Below are 21,977 nucleotides of genomic sequence, written 5' to 3'. Positions count from 1 at the left end.
AAACGAACCTCAAAAACAGGATCTTGGTGAAATTAAAATGTTCTTTCTTTTTTGGTTGATTTGAAAATCCCTATCTTATATAAGTAAGAAACTAAAACATTCTAAGTGTCATTTCAGCCAGGAAGTAGATAGAACTACTGTTGTGAAGGAACTTAATGCGATTAGTATGCTTTGCCTCAAGCCTATGTCACTATGAAAGGAACACACAAAAATAAAGTACAGGGAGAACCAAGATGGCGGCATAGGTTAACGCCGGAGTTTGCTGCCTTGAACAACTACTTCAAAAGTGAAACTAAAAAACGGAACGGACATCACCCAGAACCACAGGAACGCTGGCTGAGTGGAAGTCCTACAACTAGGAGGAAGGAGAAACGCATAGGGACACTCAGAGGAGGCGCAGTGCTGAAGTCAAATTCTGAGGTGCGGAGTGCGCGGAGCGGGCTGGCGGCGGAGGGCGCGGTTGGCGTTTTCAATCGGGAGGGAGTCACAGACTCTGAGCTCCAGATACAGGCGAGTCTCTGGGGACCCTGACTCAAACGGGAGAAGCGGGACTGTCTGGCTTCGGTCAGAGCGAGTGCAGCTTTCTCTCCGAGGTTTGCAGCGGGTGCTGGGACTCAGAGAGGCAGAGCCCCTGGGGACAGGACTGAGAGCCGCCATAACTGCTCTCTCCAGCCCACCCTGTTGATCCTGTGCGACCCGCCCCGCCCAAGCCCTGCACAGAGGCATTTGCCGGATAGCCTCAGGCAAAAGCTAGATTAGCACCTCCCTAGAGGACAGAAGTTCTCTCACTGCAGACACAGCTGATTCTCATAGCCACTTGGCCTGGAGGTCAAACCCTCCCTGGTATTAGCTACAACAATCAAGGTTTAACTATAAGACTGCGCACAAAGACCACTAGGGGGTGCACCAAGGAAGCATAACAAAATGCGGAGACAAAGAAACAGGACAAAATTGTCAATGGAAGATATAGAGTTCAGAACCACACTTTTAAGGTCTCTCAAGAACTGTTTAGAAGCCGCCGATAAACTTAATGAGATCTACAAGAAAACTAATGAGACCCTCGATGTTATATTGGGGAACCAACTAGAAATTAAGCATACACAGACTGAAATAAGGAATATTATACAGACTCCCGACAGCAGACCAGAGGAGCGCAAGAATCAAGTCAATGATTTGAAATGTGAGGAAGCAAAAAACACCCAACCGGAAAAGCAAAATGAAAAAAATCCAAAAATGCGAGGATAGTGTAAGGAGCCTCTGGGACAGCTTCAAGCGTACCAACATCAGAATTATAGGGGTGCCAGAAGATGAGAGAGCAAGATATTGAAAACCTATTTGAAGAAATAATGACAGAAAACTTCCCCCACCTGGTGAAAGAAATGGACTTACAGGTCCAAGAAGCGCGGAGAACCCCAAACAAAAGGAATCCAAAGAGGACCACACCAAGACACATCATCATTAAAATGCCAAGAGCAAAAGATAAAGAGAGAATCTTAAAAACAGCAAGAGAAAGAAACTCAGTTACCTACAAGGGAATACCCATATGACTGTCAGCTGATTTCTCAACAGAAACTTTGCAGGCCAGAAGGGAGTGGCAAGAAATATTCAAAGTGATGAATACCAAGAACCTACAACCAAGATTACTTTATCCAGCAAAGCTATCATTCAGAATTGAAGGTCAGATAAAGAGCTTCACAGATAAGGAAAAGCTAAAGGAGTTCATCACCACCAAACCAGGATTATATGAAATGCTGAAAGGTATCCTTTAAGAAGAGGAAGAGGAAGAAAAAGGTAAAGATACAAATTATGAACAACAAATATGCATCTATCAACAAGTGAATCTAAGAATCACGTGAATAAATAATCTGATGAACAGAATGAACTGGTGATTATAATAGAATCAGGGACATAGAAAGGGAATGGACTGACCATTCTTGGGGGGGAAAGGGGTGTGGGAGATGCGGGAAGAGACTCGACAAAAATCGTGCACCTATGGATGAGGACAGTGGGTGGGGAGTGAGGGCGGAGGGTGGGGCGGGAACTGGGAGGAGGGGAGTTATGGGGGGGGAAAAAAGAGGAACAAATGTAATAATCTGAACAATAAAGATTTAATTAAAAAAAATAAAATAAAATAAAATAAAGTACAGAAAAGGGGAATGAGAGATGTGAAGTGGAGCCTGCAGGAAAGACAGAACACAAAGATATTAACAGATACTCAACAAAGTCACAGGTATCCCTTAATTTATGCTGCCATCTACTGGGCAGCTGCAAATTCTGAAAAATCCAGTAATAACAAGTTCTTCCATAGGGGTGAAAATGTTAACAGTCTGAAATTAGCTAAACTACATACTGCAAAATAAATCAAATGGCTTATACCAGTGATTTTCAACCAGTGTGCTGCACATACTGCATGAGGCACACTGATGTGCTACAAGAATTTTTAAAACAGCAATACCTGACTATTTAATCAGGGGCATTGACCTCTTTTCCCTCCGACTGTCAAATTAAACAATACAACAGTCAACACAATAGCCGTCTGGAGTGAATTAATCAAAATTATACTTAATTTTTTTGGTCAGATGGGAAAAAAAATATTTTTGGTGTGCCACAGGATTTTAGTAATTAGTTTATGTGCACCTTGAGATGAAAAAGGCTGAAAAGTCATCTAAAATAATAAAAGTGTAATATGCTAATTAGACCGGACGTCATTCAGGACGAAGCTGGGGCTGCGAGGGAAGCCCAGGTCCCGGTGCCAGAGGGAAGCCAGTGCTGGCAGCTGGGGAAAGAAAGGCCTACTCTTGCATGAATTTCATGCATCGGGCCTCTAGTTGGCTTATATTCATCTCCAAGATCTAACCCATTATGACAGAGAGAAAACTGTGACAAGAATCTGGGAAATAGGCCAAACAATGTAAGTTTTAAAAAATGGAAATATATAACTAGAAAGTAACTTTAAGCAGTAGGCTAATGAGAAAAGATCAGAGAGATCAAGGGCAAGTCAGACAAACTTTTTTTTTTTTTTTTGGCTACTGATGAACATGACCTCTAGACTAATTAGCAGCATCTTTTAGTTATTCAACAGCCTGCCACTGTATCTACTGTTTTACTTTTTCAGCTTAGATACATAAAATTAAACTCTAGCGAGAGGCTTTCAAAATGAGTAACAGCCTTGAGTCCTTAATTTTCCATTTGCCTTTCCCCATCAAAAGAAATTACCATTTATGCTAAGCCAATAATTTCCTTATAAGCCCCTGAATTTGCTGACTTGGCTTCCCAGGAGCTCTATTCACAAAAACACTTACCTACATTAGCAATAATTTCAACAAATGGCATAGTTACACAAAATTTACAATCTGAAGAGATTCAATCTTCAAAGATAACAAAATTTAATTTTCCTACCCCATTAAACTTAACATATAAGGACTGCCTTAAATTTATGTATTACATTTTAAAGGAGGTGATTGATTCCCTAAATCTTCAAATTATTCAATTTTAAGAAATCCTGCTACAAGAACCCTAATATCAACTTAAATTATAAAAAGTTTATGCATTGTAGAGAAAAATTTGTGCTTCGGTGGAAAACTATGTATTGTCTACATATAGCACTCCCTTCTGGGTTATCTGATTCTAGCTTAGTCTTCCAGCTATTTTATAATGTGGTAAATTGTAGGTAAGCAGTAACAATGAAAAGTGTTTCTTATGGATGTGAAAATTCAATCCTGACCAACAGAAATCCAGTTGTCTTCTCTCCCATCATTGAGAAAAAACTAGTTCTGCCTCATTTACATATTCATTTCAATATTCCTAATCTATAAATGTATCTGTTTGGGGATTCTCTCTCTTACTTTAAATCCTCACTGGAGAATATGTTTATTAATTTTTTAGAAAGGAAGGGGGAGAGAGAAATATCAATGTGAAAGAGAAACATTGACTAGTTGCCTCCCGTACATGCCCCGACTAGGGATCCAACCCACAACCTAGGTAAGTGTCCTGACCAGGAATCAAACCCACAATGTTTTGGTGTACAGGATGATGCTCTAATTGAGCCACCTAGCCAGGGATTTTTTATTTTTCTCCAGAGAGAGAGAGAAGAAAGAAGCAAAGAGGAAGGAAGGGAGGGAAGGAGGGAGAAACACTGATCTGTTGTTGTTCCACTAATTTTTATGCATTCATTGGTTGACTTTTGTATCTGCTCTGAGTGGGGATCGAACCTGCAACCTTGGGGGTATTGGGACAATGCTCTAACCAACTGAGCTACCTGGCCAGGGCTTAATTTTTATTTACTGATTTTAGGGAGAGAGAGGAAGGGAGACAGAGAGAGACAGACAAAAAGAGAGAAACATCGCTTTGTTCCACTTATTCATGCATTCATTGGTTGATTCTTTTATGTGCCCTGATGAGGATCAATTCCAAAACCTTGGCATATCAGAATGATGTTCTAACCAACTGAGTCACCAGGCCAGGGCTTTGGGCTCTCTTTGAATCAGTTATAATAACTGTCTGACTCCCTCATGAGTTCAACTGCAAAGTGTATTAAAGAATTTTATATTTATAGGGATGTCATGCTTCTACCTTTTTCTGAAAATTATCTTACAACTAATTCAACTAACAGGAATCGTTTAAGCTCATAGCTCCAGTTGACTTTAAGTTTGCATAACACCTCAGTTATCATGGAAAAGGTTCCATTATAAGTGGAATAAAAATCCATACTTTAATCATATCCCTGGGTTTTCTGTGATCTGGACTCACCTATTTTTCCAACTTTATCCACCAGCACACCCCTGCACCACACCCATTCAGAAAGGGTATTTCTTTAAAAAAAATTTTTTTAACCAAAGAATGTTTTCAATATACAAAAAAATATTAACACACTCAACAATTTGGCAAATATTCAATAATTTGATCCAGACCTTTAAATTTTTTAAGGGGAAAAAACAGTACAATACAAATGAAGCTTTTTACTTCCTTGTTCTCCATAATCTTTCCCTCTCCCCAAAGGCAACCATTATTAGTAATTGGGCATATTCTTCTGTAGTCATTATTTTATACTTACAAAATATGTGTCTGCCCATAAAATATAACATTTCAAAATTTTAACATAACTGCTGTCATACGATATACTTTTAGCTTTGAAACACACTATTGTGCTTTTGATATTTACCTATCTTCTCCCCCAACCCTATTTTTAATTCTGTTTTTTTCTGTGTGTGTGTGTGTGTGTGTGTGTTTTAAGTATTTATTGATTTCAGAGAGGAAGGGAGAGATAGAAACATCAATGATGAGAGTCACTGACTGGCTGCCTCCTGCATGCCCCCCAGTGGGGATCGAGCCTGCAACCTGGGCATATGCCGTGACCAGAATTGAACCGAGGCCTCATAGTTCATAGGTAGATGCTCAATCACTGAGTCACGCCAGCTGGGCTCAATGTTTTTGTATCTACGCTAATGGACAATTACCATTCACCAAGACCTTGTATTTTTCCACTTTGGATCTTCGCTCACATTCCCCTAAGAGTGTTCTTCTTTCATGAATGTCTTCCCTGCCCAACATCTAGTGAAACCCAATCACTTTTTCAATTAATTTTTTATTTTAAAATAATTTCAGACTTTTAGAAGCATTAAGAGAAACAAAATTTCCTCTTCACCCAGGCATTTTATCACATTTGCTTTATCATTCTCCCCTCAACTCCTTCTCAATATATAACCATGTAGGTGTTGTGTATTTATTTATAACTACACATAAGACACATTTTCCCTATACTCTTTTAAAGTAAGTTGAAGTCATAATGCCCATTTATGCCAAAATACTTCAGTACATATTTCCTAAAAATAACATTATTTTACATAACCTAGCAAAATTGTCAAAATCAGGGAGCTAACACTGATAAGTACCTTTTTCTCACTGACAGATCCCATTCAAAATGTACCCATTGTCCTAAAAATATCTTTTACAGCAAAAGAAAACATTTTTTTCTGACCCAGGATCCAGTCTAGAATTGTGCATTGCCTTTAGTCATCATATCTCTTTCATCTCCTTTAATCTATAACAGTTTCTCTCTCTGTTCTTTATTTTTCATGACCTTGACATTTTTTAAGGTTATAGGGCAGTTATTGTGTGGAATTTCCAAAATGATGGATTTCTGATGTCTCCTCATGATTGGATTCAGGTTTTGGCAGGTGATGTGCATTGTATCAGAAAGCAAGCAATGTAAGTCTGTCCATCCTGACAAGGTTCACCTGTAGTACTCGGCTGTCAGGTCTTTCCACTGTAAAGTTAGTTTTTCCTTTTGAAACTAGTAAGTAATTTTGGTGCAATAATTTAAGAATATGCAACTATCCTTTCTCATTAAATATTCACCCAGTAGTTTTAACATCTATCCCATCAATTATTACTATGACGGCTGCCAAATGCTGGTTTCTAATTATATCATTTCTTTTACATGTATTAGATTTCTTCTACAGTAGTGCCTTTTTTACGATAAAGGGCTTTCCTCTCTACTTCATTTATTTAGTTTAATCATTTTTGTCAGTGTGGGATCGTGGAATCTAATTTTAATTAATAAATACATTCCATTACTTCCAATGTTTATTATTATGCTCAAATATTTGGCCAGTGGGAGTCCACTGAAGCTTACTTCTGGTTGCTTTTTGTCATGTCCCCATCATTCTTTGAGCACTTCCTTTTTTAAAAATTGGAATAATATATTCAAACAAATAATATATCTACACGAAGTATGGAAAAATAGTGTGTTTGAATCACTTCAGAGAGTAGAAAGACTTTCACACTAGCAGATTTGAGTTTTTAGCATCTTTAGACAGAGATATTCAGAGTTAAGACAGCTCTGGCTTCTGACTGCCTAAGGTGAACGATTCCTCTGACTGAGGGCGTGCTGATCATAGAACAGTGTCGTCATTTGGGTTTTTTTCTCTACATTTTGAGAGTGGCACAAAAAACAAAGAAAATGAGGAAGGTGTTCACTGATTTCATGGCTGGTGGTTAGAAGACAGAAGAAATGTTGAAACAAAAGGAGAAAGAGTTTGGGTGGATGATGAGGTCAGAGGGACGATCCAAAGGTGCTGATGACAGTCTTGCTCCCCCATCACACGGGGCAGCTCCCATCAGTGTAACTCTCCCAGACGCAAGAACTTGCTGTAATCCTGCTCCATTCTTTTGCTTAATTATACGGGTCTCAATGTATTTAAATGGTTTTCCCAGCTTGATGAGTTGGTTTAAAATGTGTTCTACTTTTGCCCTAACCGGTTTGACTCTGTGGCTAGACTAGAGCGTCAGAACTACGGACTGAAGGTTCCCAGGTTTGATTCCAGTCAAGGGCACATGCTCGCGTTACAGGCTTGATCCCCAGTGGGAGGCGTGCAGGAGGCAGCCAATCAATGACTCTCTCTCATTATTGATGTTTCTTCTATCTCTCTCCCTCCCTTTTTCTCTGGAATCAATAAAAATACATTTAAAAAAATTTGTTCTACTACATTTGTGATCCACTGATTCACTTTGCTGTACTGATAGGGATTGCCACCAATGGCACATTCTATAGCCTCTTTTACAATGCTGCACACTTCAACAAGAACAAAAGTAGTCCCTTTTGCAGGCTGTTAGTATTCCATGTCTCCTTCAGAGCATCATACATCTTTACTTTCTGACTACAAATTGCTACATGCTCATCTTTACTTTCTTACCCTCAGTCTTGAGTTTCTACAGGGAGCTTTGATTCCTTTCCATGGAAAATGGCATATAGAAACCAAGATCAGGGCACTAGATATGCTCATTGCTACCATGATATCATATATTATTACTTCTAGAACTTTCCAAAGAGTTTGGTAAAAAGACATATGCACACATGTATATTATTAATTTCTACAGCTATCTATATATATGTAAAAACATGAGTTGATACTGATAATCCTTACCACTTGTAGGGGCCAGATCAAATGTTACTTCTCCCTTTAAGTACCTCTAGAGCCCCTCAATTCTAATTGTTCTCTTTGTTCTGACAGTATTTTGTCATCTTCGCCCAAACTGGGGCATCTTTCCCTGCTGGTTCATAACCTCCACTAGAGGCCCAATGATGAAAATCTGTACACTCGGGGGGCGGGGGGGTCCCTCAGCCTGGCCTACGCTCTCTTGCAGTCTGGGATCCCTCGGGGGACGCCTGCCTGTTGGCTTAGGTGGACATCACGCTTGCAGTCTGGGAACCCTCGCTCCTTACTGCCCACCTGCTCGCTGCTCCTTACCGCTTGGCTCGCTGCTCCTTAATACTGCCTTGGATGCGGGAGAGGCTCCCTCCACCGCCGCTGCACTTGCCAGCCGTGAGCCTGGCTTCTGGCTGAGCGGCACTCCCTCTGTGGGAGCGCACTGACCACCAGGGGGCAGCTCTTGTGTTGAGCATCTGCCCTCTGGTGCTCAGTGCGCTTCATAGTGACCGGTTGTTCTGCCATTCGGTCAAATTGCATATTAGGCTTTTATTATATAGGATGGTAGCAGGAATCAAATCAAGTGCCATGGATATGGTACATAACTAACAAGTATGCTATACTGAATAGAATTTTCATAAAAATTGACCTGTATGATATCAAGAGTTAAATAAAACATACAATCTTTCTCTTAATGGCCCTGGCCGAGTAGCTGAGTTGATTAGAGAATCATCCCAATTCACCAAAGTTGCATGTTCAATGCCCAGTCAGGGCACATACAAGAATCAACCAATGAATACTTAAAGGAGAACAATAAATTGATATTTTTCCCTTTACCCTTCTCTCTCCATAAAATCAGTAAATTAAAAAATAAATCTTTCCCTTTATGAATATGTTGGCATGGTCTTTATAACTAAGGAAATATAGCACTTTAGGCACCTCTACTTTTTTTTCTTGGATGCTAGAAATATTTCTTTCATTAAACAAAAGTATCTTATTTAGAGTTATATAACACACTCTCCCCCCTAACACTAGTTTTCTTTATTGTGCCTTTACATTTATTTTTAGGGTATTTCATAAAATCATTCTCTATTATCTCAAGACATGAGAAGTTTCATTCATATTCTCAGAGATATATTTTTTACTTCACTCATTCCTGTAAATATAGTTTTTAAAAATTGATTTCAAACAAGGAGAGAGAGAGATAGAAAAGTCAATGGTAACAAGGAACCATTGATAGGTCATCTTCCGTGAACCCCACATTGGGGATCAAGCCTGCAACCCAGGCATGTGCCATGACCAGGAATTGAACCATAACCTCCTGGTTCATAGGTGGACCCTCAACCACTGAGCCATGCAGGCAGAGCTAAATATACTTTTATTAAAAAATATATTATAGAAAAATGTAACCCCCAAATGATAGAACAAGAGAATTCTCCAGAAGAGGAGCTAATGAAATGGAAATAAGAAACTTATCCAACATAGAGTTCAGAATAATTATGGCAAAGATACTAAACAGCATGAGAAAAGATATAGTATCTATGAAGAATGACATAGCATTAATAAAGAATACAGTAGAAGGAATATACAGCAGATTAGGGGAAGCCAAGAATCAATCAGTGAAGTATTTGATAGGGTAGAAAAAGTCATACAATCAGAGAACAACAAAAAAAAAAATTAAAAAATAGGACAGCTTAAGGGAGGTGTGGAACAATATGAAAAGTAACAATATTCGCATAATAGGTGTCCCATAAGGAGAAGAAGGTGAGCAAGGGATAGAGAACAAGGTTGAAGAAATAATGGCAGAAAACTTCCCTAACCTGCTGACAGAAAAAGTCACACAGGTTCAGGAGGCACAGAAAGTCCTAAGAAAGAAGAACCCAAACAGGCCCACACCCAGATACATCATAATTAAAATGTCAAAACTTAAAGACAAAGAGAGAATCTTAAAGGCAACAAGAGAAAAGCAATGTGTTACCTACAAAGGAGCTCCCATAAGGCTGTCAACTGATTTCTCATCAGAAACTCTCTGGGCCAGAAGGGAATGGAATAAAGTATTCAAGATATTGGAAAGCAAGGATATGAAACCAAGATTATTATATCCAGGAAGGCTATCATTCAAAATAGATGGTAAAAGAAAGAGCTTCCCAGACCAAAAAAAGGCTAAAGGAGTTTATCACCAACCAACCAGCACTAAAAGAAATGCTAAGGGATCTGCTGCAATGAGGAAAAAAATAGAGAGAGGGTATATAAGCATACAGGATTAAAATGGCAATACATAAGTACCTATCAATAATAACCTTAAATGTAAATGGATTAAATGCTCCAATCAAAAGACACAGGGTAGCTGAATAGATAATAAAACATCAACAAAATACATGCTGTCTACCAGAGACCCACCTCAGAACAAATGACACACACGATGAGTGAAGAGACAGAAAAAATGTTTCCATGCACATGGAAATGAAAAAAAAGCTGGGGTAGCAATACTCATATCTGACAAAATAGATTTCAAAATGAAGGCCATAAGAAGAGGCAACAAAGGACACTACATAATACTAAAGGGACTGATCCAACAAGAGGATATAACTGGTAAACATATATACAGCCGATATGGGAGCACCTAGATATATTTTTAAAACTTCTAGAGGACTTTAAGGGAGAGATTGACAATGATACAGTCATAGTAGAGGACTTTAACACCCCACTGACTTCACTGGATAGATCTTCCAGAAAAAAAATTAACAAGGAAATACTGACTCTATAAGACACACTGAATCCAGCTGGATTTAATTGACATTTTAGAACATTTCACTCCAAAGCTGCAGAATACACATTCTTCTCAAGTGCACATGGGTCATTCCCAAAGACAGACCACAAGTATCTACAAGTTCAAGAAGATTGAAAATCATATAAAACATCTCAGATCACAATGGAATGAAATTAGAAATCAACTACAGTAAAAACACTCAAAAACATTTAAACACATGGAGGCTAAATAGCATGTTATTAAACAATGAATGGGTTACCAATGAGATAAAGACAGAAATCAAAAACTTCCTGAAAACAAATGAAAATGAATACATAACAACAAAACCAGTACTGAGAGAGAAGCTCACAGCACTACAGGCCTACCTCAGAAAACAAGAAAAATTAATAATAAATTATTTAACTCTGCAACTTAAATAATTAAAGGAGAATAAGAAAACACAAGAGCAAGTAGAAGGAAGAAAATAATAAAGATTAGACCATAAATAAATGACTTAGAGACTAAAAAACAATACAAAAAAAAATCAATGAAACCAAGAGTGGTTCTTTGAAAATATAAACAAGATTGATGAATCATTAGTCAGATTAATCAAGAAACAAGGAGAGAGGATCCAAATAAATAAAATCAGAAATGAAAGCAGAGACACAACAACTGAACACCACAGGAATACAAAGGATTGTAAGAAAATACTATGAACAACAATATGCCAAAAAGCTGGACAATGTGGATGAAATGGACAAATTCCTAGAAAAAGTACAATCTCTCAAAACTGAATTAGGAAGAAACAGAAAATCTGAATAAGCCAATAACAATTGAGGAAATAGAAGCAGTAATCAAATCACTCCTAGCAAACAAAAGCCCTGCTGACAAAGTTGGAGGGATCACAATTCCAGATTTGAAGTTATACTACAAAGCCACTGAATTCAAAACAACCTTGTACTGGCACAAGAACAGGTATATAGATTAATGGAAGAGAACAGAGATCCCAGAAATTGAACCAAGCGATTACGCTCAATTAATATTTGACAAAGGAGGCAAGAGCATACAATGGAGTCAAGACATTCTCTTCAATAAATGATGCTGGGAAAATTGCAAAAAAAACCATGAAACTAGGCCACCAAATTATATCATACACAAGAATAAATTCAAAATGGATAAAAGACTTAAATATAAGTTGTGAAACCATACAAATTCTAGAAGAAACCATAAGCAGAAAAATCTCAGACATCTCTAATGGCAATATGTTTATGAATACATATCCTAGGGCAGAGGACTAAGGAGAAAATAAACAAATGGGACTACATCAAAATAAAAAGCTTCTGCACAGCAAAAGAAACCATCAACAAATGAAAAGGGAGCCCACTGTATGGGAGAACATATTTGGCAATGATACATCTGATAAAGGGGTAATACCCCAAATATATAAGGAACTCATACAACTTAACAAAAGGAAGACAAACAATCCAATTAAAAAATGGGCAAAGAATCTAAATAGACACTTCTCCAAAGGGGACATACAGAAAACCAAGAGACATGAGAAAATGCACAAAGTCACTGATCATCAGAGAGATGCAAATTAAAACAATGAGGTATCACCTCACACCTGTCAGAATAGCTACCATCAAAAAAATAAAAAGAAAAAGAAAAAAAGAATAGTTACCATTAACAAATCAACAAATGACAAGTGCTAGTGAGGATGTAGAGAAAAGGGAATCCTAGTACACTGCTGGTGGGAATGCAGACTGGTGCAGCCATTATGGAAAATAGTATGAGTTTCCTCAAGAAATTAAATATGGACCTGCTATTTGACCCAGTAATCCCACTTCTAAGAATATATCCTAAGAGACCTGAAACACCAGTCAGAAAGAATGTATGTACCCCTGTTTCTAGCAGCACAATTTACAATAGCTAATATCTTGAAACAGCCCAAGTGCCCATCAGTAGATGTGTGGATAAAAAAGCTGTGGTACATTTACACCATGGAATACAATGCAGCAGTAAAAAAGAAGGTTCTCCTACCCTTTGAGATAGCATGGAGGGACCTAGAGAGTATTATGCTAAGTGAAATAAACCAGTCAGAGAAAGACAAGTATCCCATGATCTCACTCATATGTGCAATATAATGAACAAAATAAACTGATGATCAAAAGAGATCCAGAGTCATAGAAGCTTAGAATATACTGCGGAATCTCAGAGGGAAGGCGGGGGGACAGTGGGTGGGTAGGAAAAGATCAACCAAAGAATCTTATATGCATATATGCATAACCCATGGATACAGATAATAGGGTGGTGAAAGCCTGAGCTGGAGAGTGGAGGTGGGTTAGAAGTGGTCAATGGAGGGAAAAAGAGGACATATGTAATACTTTCACCAATAAAAATTTTTAAATGTATATATATATTAGGCTCTGACCAGGTAGCAAAGTTGGTTAGAGCATTGTCCCAATACTAGTACATAAAGGTTGTGGGCTCCATCCATGGTCAGGGCACATACAAGAATACATGGATAAGTGAAACAACAAATTGATGCCTCTCTCTCTCTCTCCTTTCCCCTCTCTCTCTCCTTTCCCCTCTCTCTCTCCTCTCCTCTCTTCTTCTCTCTCTCCACACCCTCTTCCTCTGTCTATAAAATCAATTAAAAAATATTTTATGTTACATTTGACAATAATACTCTTACTCTGAAAAATTATAAGCTTAATCAACTTTTACATTTTTACACAAGCTACTGATTAATGTCATAAAGTCCTCTACTCTCACTTAAAAGAAATTGTAATGTTTTATGATATTTAAATATATGTGAGTAAGCGAATATAGATTTTCACTTTAATTTAGCTCCCATAGATCTAGACTTGATTCCTTCTTTTAGAACTTAAGAGAAACAAGTCAAAGCATCAATTATGAACGTAAAATATTTCCTTTGTAATCAAAGGGGGAAAGAGCAGGCCATGTTTGCCTATAAGGAGTGATTCAAGTTATTTTTCAAAATAATACATAATAGCCCTGGCCAGTGTGGCTCAGTTGGTTGCAGCGTAGTCCCATGCATTGAAGGGCTGCAAGTTCAGTTCCCAGTCAGAGCACATACCTGGTTTGCGAGCTCAATCCCTAGTCGGGGCCCTACGGGAAGCAACCAATCAATGTTTCTCTCTCACATCAATGTTTCCCTCTCTTTCTCTCCTTCTCCCTCCCTTTTGCTCAAAAATCAATTTTAAAGAATTTTAATAGCTGGACTGGCATGGGTCAGTGGGTGAGCGTCTACCTTTGAATCAGGAGGTCACAGTTCAATTCCTGGTAGAGATACATGGCTGGGTTGCGGTCTCAGTCCCCAGTGGAGTGCATGCTGGAGGCAGCCAATCAATGATTCTCTCTCACATTGATGTTTCTCTCTCTCTCCCTCTCCTTTCCTCTCTGAAATCAATAAAAATATATTTTAAAAAACTTTAATAATAAATTTAAAAAATGATAGTAATACATAATAGCCAACAGAAAAACATGACATTTGAAAGGGCGAGTAGATGGGAATTCAGAGGCACGCACTGAAGCCTGAAGCAGCTGTGTGATAGTGTGAGGCTGTCCCCAGGCTGGCGCTCTGCTCTTACCGTTAGTGTGGCTGTGTTCTCATCATCTGACCACTGCATGAAGAAGAGAATAGAAAAAAACATTAAATGTAGATAATGTACTGGGCTTCCAAAAAAGCAGTACTCCATGTAAAATTTATACATAAACAGATGACATGTTTTCCTGAACACAAAGTATCTATATATATAAAAAGCCAGCGACCGGAACACTGTAATGACTGGAACAACTCGTTGCTATGACACCCACTGCAGCCAGCAAACCGGCCCAATCTGGGGTGGGGCTGGCCAGCCAACCTCCTGTGGCCCCTCCCGCAGGCCGGCCCTGCTCCCAATCGGCCTCTCCCACCCCATTAAGGGTGGGGCAGCTGGTCAACCCCCACCGCAGCCCCTCCCCCTGGCCGGCCCCACCCCCAAATTGCCCCCCCACCCCAATCGGGGGCAAGGCCCGCCAGCAAATAGCCCACGGCCCCTCCTGCCTGGCCCTGACTGGGCCCCGATCAGGGTCGGGTTGGCCAGACCCCACCCATGCACGAATTCGTGCACTGGGCCTCTAGTATGTAAATAAAGGTATACATCAAAGTGAGAATTTCATGTAATTTCTCACTTCAATGAATGTATGCTAAGAACTAAAGGTCAGAACTATCTCAGAGATCATTGAAATTAGAACAATCTACCGAATAGAGTAGAACCAACCTGTATTTCTTCTGCCTCATCATCACTGTCTGGCTGAGAACATGTTGGAGGATCTTCCCTAGAAGGATATGAAGCAAAAATTAAGAAAGAAAAAGGCTGTGTACCATGTAGTCAGAATTTCAGATGAGTATGTAAAAAGCCTTTCAATTGAAGCATAATATTAGGAAAAGTCCACTTTTTGAGACAGAAACTAATAAAAACTAATATAAAATTAATGAGAGTACAACAAAGATGGCAGAATAAAAACTTTCTGCCCACTTTCACAAATCACTTAGAAATAAGGGAAAGAAAGCTCAAAGTCCTCCTCTGGTAACACCAAATATCATCCACAACTCTTGAGGCCAGTTGTGAGAAAGTGCTGCCAGAGACCAGGAAGGTCAAACGGGATGAAGGAAGACCCAGAGGAAACATGTGAAGAGTTGTTCTTAACAGCTGAGGGAACACCCCTGAGGGCAAGACTCCTTAGTTTATACAGTGAAAACAGCATGTGGACTGGTGTCCAGAATTACCTGAGTCTGGACTGGCAACACAGAGAGGTATGGGGAAGAAAGTGAGAAAGAAATACTCAGACACACTCTCTTTGAAGAAGCAGGTATGGAAAGGAGGCATCTGTCCTTGCTTCCCCAATCCCCTTCTCCAGCTTAACCCAGGGACGGAGGAAGCAGAGCAGAAAAGCAGGTAGCATGAAAGCCCACACCCCACCCATATTAACTGAGCACCTACTATGCCAGGTACTGTGCTGGGTGCTGAGGAAACAATGACTTAGTACAGGCCACCATGGAAAAGAGTTAAGTAACCACATTCGTTCATTCATTCACTCACTCAACAAATATTTGCTGAACACAGACTGTGCTGAGTTATAAATGTAAACAAGACACGCTGAAGAGCGTTCAGCCAGGGGTGAAAGGAATGTCCTGTATTCGGAGGTGATGAGACAGGAAGCATGAAGAATCAGGAGCTAAAGCAGCCAACAACCATTTCCTCACTTCTCTGCTAAGAAAAACTCCAACTTGTTCAGATATTAAGTGCCTCTGTGCCTCATGGACTTCCCCCCAATCACACAGTGACTACAGACCAGTCCCACCAATCATGGTTATTCCAACTCCTTGCCAAAGAGGGACCAAACCCTGACCAACAGTTGCTAGAGATCCCTGAGAAAGTTCACCCTGCTTTTAAAAAGGGACATGAGACAGGACCTCATTCATTCTTACCTTTGGATATGGTAGTGTGAGAACATGATGACTAAAGCTACTACAGCAACTTGGACTTCAGAAAGGAAAACCAAGAAATTCAGAGAAGCTAATTTCTAGTCCTAACATCACTGAAGTACTATACTTTTCCATAACTGCCATGCCTTCCGGCTTATCCTATATAATAAAAGCCTAATATACTAAGTGTCCGCTCGTCCGGTCGTTAGTTCAACCAATCAAAGCATAATATGCTAATGATATGCTAAGGCCACTCAACCACTCGCTATGACATGCACTGACTACCAGGGGGCAGACAGTTGACCGGTCAACCAGTCGCTATGATGTGCACCTACCATCAGGGGGCAGAGAGTCAACCAGTCGCTATGACGTGCACTGACCACCAGGGTGACTCTGGCTGGTAGGTTAGCTTGCTGCTGGGGTCCGGCTGATAGGGACTGAGTGAGATGGGCCGGACATGCCCTGTAGCCCTCCCGTGCTCCCTCCATGGCTGGCCAACCTCCCACGTCCCTCCCTGGCCCCGATCATGCACTAGTGGGTCCCTCAGCCTGGCCTGTGCCCTTTCGCAATCCGAGACCCTTGCAGGATGTCGGAGAGTCGGTTCTGGCTCGACGGCAAAACGACTGTTTGCTATGATGCGCACTGACCACCAGGGGGCAGATGCTCAATGCAGGAGCTGCCCCCTGGTGGTCAGTGCACTCCCACAGGGGGAGCACCACTCAGCCAGAAGCCGGGCTCAGCGCTAAGGGTATCCCCTGAGGGTTCCCGGACTGCAATAGGGCACAGGCTGGGCTGAGGGACCCCCCTCCGAGTGCACGAATTTTGTGCACTAGGCCTCTAGTAGTTATATGAAATAACATACTGGCCTCACTGTTTAAGCCATTTTTAAAGATGGATGTCTTAGTCTGTTCAGGCTACTATGACAAAATAACATAGATGGGATAGTTTGCCAACAAATTTATTTCTCAGTTATAGAGGGTGGAAATCCAAGATGAGGGTGCCAGCAGGGTCGGGTTCTGGTAAGAGCCCCCTTCTGGCTTGCAGATGGCCACCTTCTTGGTGTCCGACACAGGAGAAGGAGCTAAGAGCTCCGTGTGATCTTTTATAAGAATGCTAATCCTAGTCATGAGGAGTCCACCCTCATGATACTGGTATAATCACCTCCCAAACACCATACCTCCTAATACCTAATATCTTTTGGGGTTAAGATTTAAATATATGAATTTGGGGGCCATACAAGCATTCGAATCATAGCAAATACTCTATTACTTGCAACCAAAATCATCCCAATTGACACATGGAGCAAACACAGAGGGCACTGTGTGTCAGGTGAAAGAGAATAGGTAAGAGTTCGCATAGCAAAACAACCACACTTATTTCATGGGAGCTGAAACTGAAGAAATTATATTCAGAGACTTTTTCTGCCTTTTATTTTCTATGTAACAAATAACTTGGAAACTTAGAGGAAAGCATTCAATTAGGAATTTTACTTTCTGGAACAAGGCACTCTACTACACTAGAGTTAAGAGCATAAACTGGTACAACAGTGAAAGCTATTGGGCTATACTGGTCAAGAGTCTTAAACATTTTTATAACCTTAGATCTATAATTAGAGTCTAGGATTCTTAATGTACAGAAATAATCGTAAATGCAAACAATGTTCTATATAAAAATGTTTGTGTTTTTTTGTTTTTTGTTTTAATATATTTTTATTGATTTCAGACGGGGAGGGAGAGAGATAGAAACATCAATGATCAGAGAAAATCATTGATCAGCTGCCTCCTGCACGCCCCCTACTGGGAATCAAGCCTGCAACTTAGGCATGTGCCCTTGACCACAATCGAACCCAGCAGGCCAACACTCTATCTACTGAGACAAAATTGCTAGGGCCAAAAATGTTTGTTGAAGAATTATTTTTCAGTAAGGAAAAGTTGTAAATGACCTAAATATCCAACAACTATGAAATTAGGTCAATTACAGCAAATGCCTATACATGAAAATCTTGCAGTTGTTAGAAATAATGCCATTTTTAAAGCACAGAGAAAATTTATGCTATGGTGGTCAATGAAAAAAGTAATATGAAACTATACAGTATGTAGCACGCCCACCACTTAGGCTATAAAGTGTATTTAAAAAGACTAGAAAAAAAAATGTGCCAAAATTTGAACAGTATTTGTTTTCAGAAAGTGGAATTATGGGTGATTTTTCTCTGCTCCTTCATTCTTCTATGCAGTTGTCAAGTTTACTACAATGGCAAGTATTACTTCTATAATTAAAAAAAGAAAGTTAGGGGCATATTTTACAAATGATATAATTCTAAGCATTCATATTGCTCCTCCTTTCCATGTTTCAGAATTAATCTTACATAAAAAAAAGTTAAGTCATACACATTCCCAGTCTATGCTTAAAAGAAAAAGAAAAAGATGCCTAATGAATATATCTCAATATCTAGAAATAACTTACTGGCCTACTCACAATAAAAAGACTATTCAATAATTCTAGTTCATTAACACCAGTGTATTTATTTGTAACTACACACCAAGCATGTCAAACTCATGGCCCACAACGAATATTTCTGCAGCCATGCCAATATAACGGTGTGAGCAGTTATTTACAATTATGAAAGGAAATAAGTCTCCTGTCAGATCCAAAATTACTGACATTCACCTTGGGTCAGTTTTGAAAGTAACCACTGTGAACAAGATTTTCCCTGAAGTAGGAAAGATACTAGCGGAGAAGAGATGCCAAGTGTCAGGAAGAAAACATTAATTTTATCATTGCTCTTATTCTTTTTTTTTTATACTATACTTTTCTAAATAAACCTACGTTTCTATGAAAATTGAAGTTTGTGTTTTTTTGCGGCCCACATAAACTTAAACCTTGTTTATTTGGCCGGTGTTAGTCTTTGAGTTTGACATACTTGCTATACACTGTATCCCTTGATTCAGGGATATATTTCATATAATGGAGCTAAAATGTTCATATAGTAAAAGATGCAGCTGTGGTCTTCTATAAATAATACTTTAAACACACACACTCATTCAAAAAACTATTACTATCTGAACTCAGGAAGATAAAAAGATTAGTATAGCAAGGAACATACTGAGGGGGATACACACCTAAGCCCACATGCAAAACACAGAGTTTTGGTTTTTTTGGTTTTGTTTTTTTTTAATATATTTTATTGATTTCTTACAGAGAGGAAGGAAGAGGGATAGAGAGTTAGAAACATCGATGAGAGAAGCATCGACCAGCAGCCTCCTGCACACTCCCCATCGCGGATGTACCCGCAACCAAGGTACATGCCCTTGACTGGAATCGAACCTGGGACCCTTGAGTCCGCAGGCCGACGCTCTATCCACTGAGCCAAACTGGTTAGGGCCACAAACAGAGTTTTAAAAAGACATGTTTGGAGTGAGAAGGTGGTTCTCTCCCGTGTTGTGTGTGTGTGTGTGTGTGTGTGTGTGTGTGTGTGTGTGTGTGTGAGTGAGTGAGTGAGTGAGTGAGTGAGTGTGTGGGGGGACTTGCTTGTTGTCTGTGACTTCCCCCTCCCCTCCACCCTTACCCCTTCCCTGGCGCTGCTGCAGTGGCCGCTCCCTGGGCCATAGGAAATGAGCAATAAGGATGACATCGAGGTGGAGAGCGACGCTGACAAACGGGCTCATCATAATGCACTGGAACGAAAGCGTAGGGACCACATCAAAGACAGCTTTCACAGTTTGCGGGACTCGTCCCATCACTCCAAGGAGAGAAGGCATCCCGGGCCCAAATCCTAGACAAAGCCACAGAGTATATCCAGTATATGCGAAGGAAAAACCACACACACCAGCAAGATACTGATGACCTCAAGCGGCAGAATGCCCTTCTGGAGCAGCAAGTCCGTGCACTGGAGAAAGCGAGGTCGAGTGCCCAACTGCAGACCAACTACCCTTCCTCAGACAACAGCCTCTACACCAACACCAAGGGCAGCGCCATCTCTGCCTTCGATGGGGGCTGGGACTCCAGCTCAGAGTAGGAGCCTGAAGAGCCCCAAAGCAGGAAGAAACTCTGGATGGAGGCCAGCTAAGCTCTGCCGGGCAGGCCAGCAATAAAAACTGTCTCCTCCGTCGTCTCATCCTCCTTTCAGTTCATCCTTAGAGCCCTCAGAACCATTTAAGAGACTCTATTTTTTTTCTTTCTCTTTTTTTTTTTTAATTTTATTTTTACGTAGAAGCTCTTGGACAACAGCTCTCGTTCTCCTTCCCCACTTCCACTATTTTTTTTTAATGTTTCCCTTCAGGGATTCCCTGTCCCCACCAGGAATTTTTAAACCAAAACACCGCAACTTGGCAGCTTTTTCTGTGGAGGACAGACAGCCAGCCGGACCTCTGAGCACATGGTGTCCTGACCACCCATCAGCTCCTCCAGCCCTGCCGGGCACTGGCCCGGAGGACTCCTACCCCTCCCAGGCCTCCCCGGGCCACCCTTGCCTCTGTTTGATAGACTTTGTGAATCTGTGGACTGCTCTACTTTAAGAAGATGACTGGTTTAAGAAGTGATGAGAATTAAAAAGGTATTTATCGCTCCTGTTGAAAGACCAGATCCTTGAAGAAGTTTGTGGTGTGAAAGGAAGTGGGGACAGAGTTGCAGCACAGTCTTGGGCCTGTTTCCCTCCTGCTTCTCTCAGCCAGCCTTCAGGAGGGCCTTGGGACACCTGTGGTGTGGGGGGCGTCAGCAGTGAAGTGGCTGCCAGAGGGTGCTGGGGGTGGGAGGGCAAGGAGGGAGGAGCAGGTGGGGTAGAGGTTTTGTATTGAGGGCCAGTGATGATGTTTTGATATTTCTTTCCTGCTACTGAAATTTGAATCTGAGTGAATTGTCCCTATTTCTGATGATGTCGGTATTGCAAAGCGACAGATTCATAAGGTAATGATCAAAAAAAAAAAAAAAGACATGTTTGAAAAAAGCTACTCAGTGATAAAACGCAACTTAGATGAATCACAAAAGCATTATATTGAATTAAAGAAGCCAGCCCTAGCTGATTTGGCTGAATGGATAAAGCGTCTGCCTGCGGACCAAAAGGTCCCAGGTTCAATTCTAGTCAAGTTTATGGACTTCAGTTGCAGGCTCCTCCCATGCAGGAGACAACCAATCGATGTTTCTCTCTGTCTTTCCCTCTCTCTTCTACTCTCCCTAAAAATCAATGGAAAAATATCCTCGGGTAAGGATTAACAAAAAATATAAAGAAAGAAGCCAGAGACACACAAAAATACTATGATTCCATTTATATGAAGTTCTAGAACTGACAAAACTAAGCTATGGAGATAAAAATCAGACCAGTGTTTGCCTGGGTGGGAAAATGGAGGTAGGAAGGGGAGACCAAAAAGAGATACAAGGGACTTTCTGGGGAATGGAAATTGTCAATATTTTCAACGGAGTGGTGGTGAAACAGTTGTATATATTTATCAAAACTCATCAAATTATACATTCAAGATCTGTGTATTTTACTGTAAATGTACCTCATATAAATTATACCTATAACTTTCAAATTTGTTATTAATCCTCATCCAAGAATATTTTTTACATTGATCTTTAGGGAGAGTGAGAGGGAGAGGGAGGGAGAGAGGGAAAAAAGAATGGGGGGGGGGGGGGAGAGGAAGAGAGAGAGAAAGAGAGAGAGAGAAAGAGAGAGGAACACTGATGTGAACATCGATTAGTTGCCTTCTGCACGCACCCCAACCAGGGCCAGGGATCAGAACCTGCAACCCAGTACATGCCCTTGACCGGAAATCGAATCCTCAACCCTTTGATGCATGGGCTAACACCCTAA

The 21,977-nt window shown here is 40.4% G+C and overlaps 1 protein-coding gene and 2 pseudogenes across 5 annotated transcripts in view; 1 reads left to right on the top strand and 2 right to left on the bottom strand.

Moving 5' to 3' along the window:
• CDC123 (cell division cycle 123) overlaps nt 1–21,977 on the bottom strand; it is a 74,983-nt gene that overhangs the window by 43,061 nt on the left and 9,945 nt on the right. For all 5 annotated transcript variants that reach the window (XR_004974384.1, XM_036352418.1, XM_036352433.1 and 2 more), the window contains 2 exons: nt 14,964–15,021; nt 14,292–14,324 (listed from right to left, as the gene is read on the bottom strand). Coding sequence is in view for 4 of the 5 variants with exons in the window: in XM_036352418.1 (XP_036208311.1) it covers nt 14,292–14,324; nt 14,964–15,021 (91 nt within the window). In the remaining variant the exon portion in view is untranslated. The remainder of the gene's footprint in view (nt 1–14,291; nt 14,325–14,963; nt 15,022–21,977) is intronic.
• On the bottom strand, nt 6,848–7,622 carry LOC118677414 (annotated as a pseudogene).
• Nucleotides 19,648–20,208, top strand: LOC118677406 (annotated as a pseudogene).

The sequence above is a fragment of the Myotis myotis genome, unplaced genomic scaffold (genome assembly GCF_014108235.1).
Source record: "Myotis myotis isolate mMyoMyo1 unplaced genomic scaffold, mMyoMyo1.p scaffold_m19_p_1, whole genome shotgun sequence".
Taxonomy (NCBI): domain Eukaryota; kingdom Metazoa; phylum Chordata; class Mammalia; order Chiroptera; family Vespertilionidae; genus Myotis; species Myotis myotis.
This window is presented reverse-complemented; position numbering and strand designations above follow the sequence as displayed.